The sequence below is a fragment of the Aricia agestis genome, chromosome 11 (genome assembly GCF_905147365.1).
Source record: "Aricia agestis chromosome 11, ilAriAges1.1, whole genome shotgun sequence".
Taxonomy (NCBI): Eukaryota; Metazoa; Arthropoda; class Insecta; order Lepidoptera; family Lycaenidae; genus Aricia; species Aricia agestis.
In genome coordinates, this window is record NC_056416.1 from 8,606,646 (window position 1) to 8,616,393 (window position 9,748).

The window sequence follows — 9,748 nt, forward strand, 5'->3', positions numbered from 1 at the left end:
TAGGTCAGATTAGTATGAAGCCAGAGAAAATTTATTTTTTTCAAAAGTTGGGGAAAAAAAATATTTGAAAGCCAATTTGTCACTTAAATATGCCATAAATCATGATTTTTTTCTCCAACTTTTCTATCTTTTTAAAACAAAAAAGAACCAGTTTAATGTGCTAGATTTTTCAAAAAAAGCCAATAATTAAAAAATACACATTTTTTTTTTCTTAAACTTTGGATTTTTTATGTTTAATTCCACGAAATTTATAACATATTGCCTATGTAAGCGTAGTCCACAAGTTTGGCTATCACATGATACCTTATTTATCTTCATGGGATATTTACATGAGAAGTACTGATGAGATTAGTTTGAAAGCCTTGGAAAAACTAAAATGGCTGCCATTTTACAACCGTGAGAGAGAGATAAAATTTGAGAGCCAATTTGTCGATAAAATATGCCATAGATCATAACATTAAAGGATCGGATACCGGTGTCGGGACACATTGTATATTATGTAAGCTTAAGAAATACAAAATTTAATATTTTTGATTTAAATGTTAAGTATCATCCAGATTTACACTACAGAGTATTAAGACAATAATTGACAATATAATATCTAATTCATAGTACTTTTCAGAAAAACAATCTTCATAGTAACATCATAATCATATTGGTAAGTAAAACCTCTAAAATAATATGATTGTTTTAGCAGGCTTTTGGCCGAGCGCCAGCATAGCAACATAAAAAGACGGAAGTCGGAATACGTGCCTACATCTTTTCATCGGTCATTATAATATTTATTTTTTTCGGTCAGAACGGAAATGCAAAATATTTTATGGATGATGATCATGACGTGTGACGTGTGTAGAATTTTTATCGTTTATAAAAACAAAACGGCTGGGCCAATTGTGTTGAAAATTTTGTGTGCTTTTATTTTTTATTCTGATATAATAACGTTTTATCCGAAGTTTTTGAGATGGGCGTCTAAAAATATGATAACAATAGGCTTAAGAGGATACACCAGGGGCTAGAGAAATGAAAAAAAAAAAGTACGTGTAATATCTATAGCTGTCTCCCTTACCTCAAGCCTATACCGCAGAACGCGATAGACAACTGCAGAAAATCAACGATTCGTTGTCCCCTGATTCCTTCTCCGAAACTTAACCGATTTAAGTACTTTTTTCATTAAAGATTAAAGAAAGGCTTGAGCTGTGTTCCTGTTTTTTTTTTGTGTAATCTGTTTTCTGGATGTTTGAACACAGCGGAAAATCTGGCCATTTTTTGGGATTTTGAACGTTCATATCTTATTTAATAATTAAATTATGAAAAAAAAGAAAACATAGGGACATTGTATTAGTGGCCGTAGATATTCAGGAAAAAAATTATAACTCTACTAGCATTATCCAGGGTTTCCTCCTTGGATAATGCTAGTAGACAGGGGACAACGTTTGTATGGAAAAAAGGGCGGTGTGGACTCCTCTTAAGCATATTTCTAAACCGTACTTACATGGCAAAAAAGCCGTCTGCCGGATGAGCTAGTTAAGCTTAAATTAAAATTAAGTTACAGACATTTTCTTTACTTAAGACTTAGGTATATTTTTATTAGGTATATTGTTAGGTAAATTCAGTAGATCATAAGATCTACTGAATTTTATGGAAGCGCAGGCAAAAAATTAATTACATAAGTACTTATGTACTTAAATAAAAAATACTGAAACCACAACGTTTTACGGACATGAAGTTCACTGACCTCGTACAGCTGATTTATATTCTTAGGTTGTCTTTTCATTTGCCTTGAAATCATTGTTTCTGTGAGGTTAAAGACCTCAGCGTCCTAGAAATTTTCTAAAGTTATATTTCTGTCATTCTTAATCTCATACGAAGGCTTAACTTAGCTTACACCTCCCAAAAAATAATATACACTCACCGCCGTACTCAGAGACATTTAATTACGATTATCCTTCAATTTAATGAAGAGTTTGACAGTTAATGTATCGGGCTTATGTCATTTTTCTAATTACTTAATAATTAATTTTTCACTTTGAGTGCGGCAGTCAATCCTTAACATAAGTGTTTTTTATTGTCTAATTATTAAATCATGGGTAATAATTTATCAACGAGCCTAACAAACCAACCCCGAATCTTAAACTAAAGAGAAAAAAAATTGCTGAACCAAATAATTTTAAAATAACTAGAATTAATTTAGGAATATTATGCGAATTCATCGTATGCGGTATGACGGCTGTATTTTACGAGAGTCCAGATGCGGGATATTTTAAGACTCACTTACGACGAACAAGAAGCAGTATTGTGGCTTATAGAGATTTCATAGCTCACAATATTCTTGAGTCGCAGTGACGCAAGGGCTAAGAAAAAGAATTTAAGAGCATTAAAATAATGGTTCCATTGATCTAAGCGGGGAAATATTGCAAATACTTTTAATTAGGTTTTACAGATTTCGAAAGTCTAGCCTTAAATTGATGTCATCTTTGTGAATGTCGGTCGTTTGCTCAAAACCGATGGCTAATGAAGACTTTCCAAGTTCAACTTTACTTTAAAATTAGTTAGTTTTCTCTGTAAAGTAGCTAAAATAGGTTTAAGTATCTACTAATTTTGCCTTGTTAACTTTTTTATAGATAACATTTTAATTTTTACTGGAAGATATAAATTTATCTGTTTTTATGGAATACTTATATGTTTATGTAAATATTGTAACCATTTTTATGAATAAAGATATTTAAAAAATAATAAGTACTTAATTATTACTTGTGTAAAGAAATATAAATATACATAATACAGCAATAGGTACAGCAGTTAAGTATAGTAAGTTGTACATTTTATTGCTATGCACTTACGCTTTAGCCTGATTCTATAACCTATTATTCGTAATTTAACTACGATGTACTTTTAGCCTAAATATGAACACTTTACTAGGACTCTATCTTTAGAAATTAAAGGCATCCGTTGACGAAAAGCTGTGAACACCCAAAAAAGTTTTTTGGATATGAAACTTAAATTAAAGAGCAAAACTACTGTACCAACGTAACTGTGGGTCGATTTGGAAATTAGACCCGTGATCTTTATAAGATCATGCATTACCATCGAGTGGCAACACAAAAGCAAAAAATGCTGGTGACAACGTCGGAGGCTGTTGCAGATCTGTTGACCCGAGCCCCCGGGCGCCGGGACTCGGATGGAGCAAGCGGACATTGTCGTTGACACGCTTCACTGGTGCGCCGCTCTGTTGCACAGATCTTTCACCTTCGCAACATTGACGCCTATAAAACCTTGTCAATGTAAAAATATGACGTTACTTTCATCCGCAGCAAGGAAGCAATTATACGACAGCGGCGAGAAGTCGATAGCACCACAGAGACGCGGTTTGGGTGTTCACCCATTTGATAATGTACAAATTCAGTTGTCTGGTACGAAATTGTTGTAGTGGACCGAAGGTCGTTATAAATTATTCGAGTGATCAATTTTGGAATTAATTAATTGAAACCATTGCAGTTGATTCTCTGGATGGTGTGTATCGGCCAGTCCAGACGAGAGGAGCATGGATTCGTTCAGGAATTAGACTTCGGTCCTATTTTCAACTCCGGCAGTTCTGGTAAGAAGTGAACAATTTTTACACATTATTTCATACGTACCTAATATAAAAATGCTTGAGCTTTTAAATCATAATTCCAAGAATAAATGTTCTGTGTCTTACAGGCATACCTTCGTTGGCATCGAACCCGGTTAAAAGTGCGATTCTTAACGTTGATAAAAGCCAATATCCACGTTTGTTCGATACGGTCGTCAGTAGCTCTATCGATTCATTGCAAAGGCGAGTAGCACCCCGAGATCACACTTTCGACGCCTCGAGCTTCGGTTTCAATCCCATCGCGAGTCAAGGTTTTCTGCCGTACGGGAAATCGGCAAAATTAGTCGCACAACCGGCCCCTAACCATCAACCCGATCATCATAACGCGCAGCTTTCCGCCCCCTTGCGATACGATATAAGAACTTTACACGACCCCAATTACAAGGTGTACAAACCCGAGGACAACGAGGAGGGAAAAGAAATTCTCGCCGCTCTGAAGAACAACCCCACAGTCGCCGCTTACTTTCAACCGGCGGTGAATGTCGAAGTCAACCATCCTCTAAAGTATCGCAAGGAGGAGCTCATCGAAAATCTTAACGAGGACGAGAACTACAACGCTAAACCTTATATTGCAGGACCGGCCCGTATTCGTCGCTATACGGGGGCGAGGAGCGAAAACATAAGGAGATCCGACGACGACGAGGAGGAGGAGGATGATCCGTATGACTATAAAGCCGAGTATATTTCTAGGCCCAAGGAGTTCGACGAGAGCCCCTACAGCAGCCCCTACAAGAAGAAGAAGAAGAACTCCGACGATTCCTACGACTACCCGTACAGCTACGACTCCGGCTACGACCACAAAGCCTACGAGAGGATAAAGGAGTTATCCGAAAAGCAGGCGGCCGAAATCAAACAAAACCCGGGAAATTGTAAGGAGGTTCAGAAGGATGGAATGACTTGCATGAGCTGCAAGGATCCTAAGACGGGTGGCAACTACGAGTCCTGCTCGTATGTAACGGAACCGAAAAACAACAAGTACGCCTACTCCAAGGAGAATAAGTACGACAGCAACGACGAGCCTGATGAACCGGAGCAGAACTCGCAGGGTAACAAGAAAGCTGAGAAATATCAAAACGCCAAGGAGGACGACACCGCGCCCCAGAAGTTCACCAGCTCGGAAGAGGAGAAGCCCAGTAGCGAATATAGAAATGCGAGCCCCGATGCCGACTCCGATGGTAAATATAAGGCGTACTACGTCCACGCCTCGCGGCCGAAAACTAGCGAGGCTATTCGCGAGGCCAGCGACGAAGGTAGCGCGGAAGATACCAAAGCTAAATCGTACGACTACAAAAAAGCGCTGCCAGAGTTTTACACCGACAATGAACCTAAAAAGGACGTCGAGCACGTCCTAGCCGAATTCAAGAAGAAGGACAGATCTGCCTGCAAAAAAGTGCACAAGAACGGCATGACGTGTTTTCAATGCATAGACAAAAATGGCTTGAAAAATGAGGAGTGCATGTTCGTATCCGAGTCCGCGCCGAAGCAGAGCCACCTGGCGTACCAGGAGGTCAAGGAGTTCACCTCCAAGCCGGCCACCCTCGACGGCGCGGACGGCGCCGAGAGCAAAATAGTGACGACGAGCGCGCCGTCCGCGCAGAGGTCCGCGGCGTATGTGGTGTCCAATTCCAACTACGGAAAGAAATTAAAGAGGAAGAAGGCCGTTCAGCCGACCCTCGCGGCGGCCGGCACGAGCCCCGTAGCCCAAGTTCAAAGCGCACCGAAAGTCAAAAGAAGCGAAGGATCCGAGGCCGAGGCGAACGCCCAGATAGCGGACGAAACGAACATCGCTCCCCCCGAGGACTTCGCCGGGGCCGAATCTCAGGGCGCGTTCTGGGCGGAAACTGTGCCCAGGTACAGCGCCGACCTGGGCGTCACGCTGCCGGAGTACATGCTGGCGAGGTCGGAGCACGAGCAGTCGTTCGACGAAGCCGTCGCGGGGGCGTAGATCGACCCCAGTGTTAGTCAACACGAATCACAAATAGAGCGTGGCGATTGTTCAACTCTCGAATAAACTCTTAAGTAGATGTTCATTGCGTAACCATAATTTCGTAGACGAATGTTTGAAAATCAATTTGTATCAAAAGAAACTAATTTGTTAACAGTAACTCGGCTAAATGTAGGTTTTCTCGTTTGTCCGAGCGTATCATTACAAGCTTTGCTTTGAGTTGATTCCGAAAATTACTATTTTGTAATTGTTGTTGAAGTCTGACTGGAGTCCGTCTTTATTCTTGTTAACTAGTTCTAGTATTGGATTAAAGAGATATTTTTATAAAAATAATTTGTTTATATTTCCCTCTGCCCTCTCCCAGTCACATCCTATCTCAGTTTAAGAAAACCGTCAAAATAATATTAACTATATTTTAACAAAACTTTTAAGATAACTTTAGTAGTAGGTAGGTACGTAGACCTTACTTTTCAAGCTTACAAATAGTTATCATTGATTGCTCAGTATAAAGTAATTCAACAGAACTATAATATGATATAGGTAATATAATTTTGCTTTTGAATTTATCAACAGCTGAAAAATAAATCAATATAAAAGTAGATTTATTAATCCTAAACAGTACTTACTGAAAGTATTTGTAGGTACGTACAATTCTAGGCAAACAGATTAGTAAATAAAAGCGTGTAAACGCACCTAGAGCTAAATAGTCCATGTATTTATGATTGAATAGAAATTGTTGGCATCAAAATCGGTTAGCGTCCTAGATGTCGATTGTATTGTGTTGATCTTATTTTCGCTGGTAATTGTCCAAGAGACGTCATGCTCGCGAACCACCGAAGGCTCCCCGAGGAGAGAGAAAGTAATAAATTTTAGTTTCAGTTTAGACATACGCTCGCTCACTGCTCGTTAAGTGAAATAAATCCTGTTATTGATTATTTTATACAGTGGCTCAGGTTATTTTCAAAGCAGTTCTATTTCGAAAAGTAAAGTCAACTAACTACTGGTAAGTGGTCATTTTGATTATTTTTATCTAAATTTATTATATATAATTAACATAAAACCTGTAGGATTTTACGTTGGTATTATACGTAGCAACAATAAATAGGTAACAAAATGCGTGGCCTGCATATTCAAAAAAATGATTGTTCTTTTACAATAAATATTCAAATAAACCTAATGCTTTAATTTTTAGGTAGTTAGGGAATTTGATAATTTTATAAACTACGGGATCTTAATTTTTTTACTTGCAAGATTTAATATTAATATTATTTATTTATTATTTAAAACACTTTAAATTAAAAATAGAGGTATTAAGTAATTAATGTGCATTGATGAGTATGCCGTCAAGGGCACTTAACATGTAAACATTATGTTACGAATATGTAAACAAAATTATATTGGAAATGAAAAATATTTAATAAATGATTTCTGTATTTTTTGAAATCTATTGTTTAATTTGTGTTAAACTACAATGAAAATATAATTATTTGTTGCATATGAAATTCCGGGAAACATCTGTTATATCCGCTGTAAACAGCCAAATCGTTTAAAATGTCTGGGTAAACAACTAAACATGTTTTCCTGTCTCAATAGCATTTCAATACCTCTTGTCTCTGTGCCAACAAAACGATTTATAAGCCGGTCAAGTGTGCGTTGAGCCATAGTTGTCGATAACATTTTATTTTTAATCGGCTTTTAATCCTATCAATGTATTAGTAACTTTTTTATTGGCTTTAGTAAAAAAAATGTTCTGAGAAAACTAAAGCAGATATTACACCGCGCTTTTTCAGGGCCCGGAAGAAAAAGGTGTTGCCTCTTGCAGGATGATTTAGGGAGCCTTTAACTCCCTAAATACTATAGTCTATTACACTGCTTAAAATTAGTATCACTTAATTATACTGTAGTGTGGTGTAAACCGACTTGAAATCAGCAAACCGCGAATCATAAATATTGTTTTTGTAGACAACAATGAGTCGAGAACAGGAGTTTGAGGAGGACGCTTACGTGGACGTGCGGTCGCTGCCGCTGCGGCCGCCGCAGCCCGCGCCGCAGCCCGAGCGGCCGGCGCGCCGCCCCTGGCACCCCGTCATGTGGGACGACTCCATCGCCGGCATCGTCTCACCCACCGCTGATGTTGTCGAGGAGGTATGTCGCATGAAGTGATTAAGTTTAGAACCTTTTCATCAGATTACCAGCAATAAATGCGTATTATTGCTGGTAAGAAAACGCAAGTACAAACGACAGTCGGCTGGAGAGACAACATTACAGGCGAGGCCGTACTAGGCGACAGTAAGCTGTAGCGGAGAGACGCGCCACCTCACGGCCAAATATTATTTGTATAAATTCATATGAGCTAAGCTGCGAATTGCGATACACCGTCTACACGGCAGCAGAGCTACTTGACTTAAAACGTCAGTACTATCATACTATGGAACGCGAAATGTCGCCTAGTGCGGTCTCGCTTTTAATGTCGAGTCTCTAAGCTTGCTGCCGTGCCGATTTTGCCGATTGCATTTTTGCATGAAACACCCGTATTATGCAAAAAAAAAACGCAATAAGGGCTCCCATACAACAAAAGCTTTTTTCAGCCTTTTTTTCCTCGATATCAATAATGGCAAGAGGTAGGCACTTGAAATGTTCACAAAATACTTTCAAAACAACAACTTACAATTCTATTAAAAAAATAATAAATAATAATAAAATTGAAATGAAATAAATTATAAAGGGGGGCTCCCATACAAAAATTTAATTCTTTGTCTATTTTTGCTCTATAATGGTACGAAACAGTTCGCGCGCGAGTCCAACTCGCACTTGGCCGATTTTTATTTCATCCGGTCCGATTGAATAAAAGGGGAAAAACGCGCTTTTACTAAGCGTCACAGTATGAAAAACAGTCCGAGGAATGCCAATCAGTAAATTAGTATTATCTCGACATTACCCCTCTTTTATTGTTTGCAAAGTGTATGATTTAAATCAAATCCTATTTTAAATGGTACCAGAATGCTGCTTAACCAAAAATTATCTTTTATATATTATCTCTTTCTCTCTAATTTCACAATGGACTAAAAGCGTTATTTTGTTTCAGAAACGGCCACTTTCTAAGGAGTATCCTCATAAGCAGCGTATAAGAAATTTAAAAAGGCTTATAGCGGAGGGTAAAGTTAAACCCTCTTCGGAAACTGTTATATTCTTTCTGTGTAACAAGTTTGCAATCTCAAAGGAGCGGCAATCGAAACTAGATATTAAGTGATATTGTAAATATGCAACTACAAAAATGTGATGTCTGTTGTGTTAAGTTTTAAATAACAAAAAGTTTAGGTTTACTTCATGTTTTTTATGTTATTTTATTAAGGCAATGTCTGCATACTATCTACTGAATTTTATACAAATAAGTGCAGCAAACTAAATAACCATTTTTGTATTTGTTATATTATTTAATTAATTTCTAATATTTTAGTTTAAGATTTTTACAAGGTAATGGTGTTTAATAAAAAAATAAATATATATTGTCATACACTAACGCTTAAATAAACGAAATCAATAAAAGTATTTAACAAGTTCATTTCATTCACAATAACTTTATGTGTATTTATGTAAATATCGCTACCAATTTAGTAACAAATCGGAAGCTGTAAATAAAAAAAACAGAGCAGGGTATAAATACAAAGAAATATAAAATATCTATTTATCTTATTATTACTTTATCGAAATGCAACTTATTGCGGCTCCCTCCGTATCGACATATATCTTCTGTTTCTATATTACATAGAGGCTAATACGTATAAAAATTATGCAATTTATTCCTCCCGGTTGTGAGACTTCACAAATTACGAAATTGACCTAATATAATTTCGCTTCAGTTCCGTACAAGCCGATCATTAAATTAAATATAAAAAAAAATACTTTCGAAAGATTCAAGTCGAGTGTCGGTACACATATATTCGTCATAAAAATTTTCTACACACAAGACTCCCACGAAACAAATTCCGATTTTCGAATATAAATAAAAGAGCGCGAGGCGCCAATTAATAAATTAACGAATCGAGAGAAGGTTCGGAAGGACGTCGGCGGTCCGCACTGCACTGAGGTGTCCGCGGGCCGGCGCCGCACTGCACTGTACACGTCCGCACTACGACCGCACTGTCTGCACTAGGAGCACGCGCACTGTCCGC

At 37.8% G+C, this 9,748-nt stretch overlaps 2 protein-coding genes across 3 annotated transcripts; both read left to right on the forward strand.

The window, feature by feature from the left end:
* Positions 1 to 2,876: 2,876 nt before the first annotated feature.
* LOC121731674 lies at positions 2,877 to 5,900 on the forward strand. 2 transcript variants are annotated; one of them, XM_042121239.1, is made up of 3 exons: positions 2,877 to 3,410; positions 3,496 to 3,595; positions 3,700 to 5,900. In XM_042121239.1, exons 1-3 carry the CDS (start codon positions 3,390 to 3,392, stop codon positions 5,574 to 5,576), a joined length of 1,998 nt encoding a protein of 665 aa, XP_041977173.1. In that variant the 5' UTR covers positions 2,877 to 3,389; the 3' UTR covers positions 5,577 to 5,900. The 2 variants fall into 2 exon arrangements, with proteins under 2 accessions (XP_041977173.1, XP_041977172.1); XM_042121238.1 differs by having other exon boundaries at positions 4,207 to 5,900.
* Positions 5,901 to 6,365: 465 nt separating this feature from the next.
* Positions 6,366 to 9,478, forward strand: LOC121731687. The gene is made up of 3 exons (XM_042121259.1): positions 6,366 to 6,579; positions 7,539 to 7,721; positions 8,662 to 9,478. The coding sequence occupies exons 2-3, from the start codon at positions 7,545 to 7,547 to the stop codon at positions 8,824 to 8,826; spliced, it is 342 nt and encodes a 113-aa protein (XP_041977193.1). The 5' UTR covers positions 6,366 to 6,579; positions 7,539 to 7,544; the 3' UTR covers positions 8,827 to 9,478.
* The last annotated feature ends 270 nt before the right edge of the window (positions 9,479 to 9,748 follow it).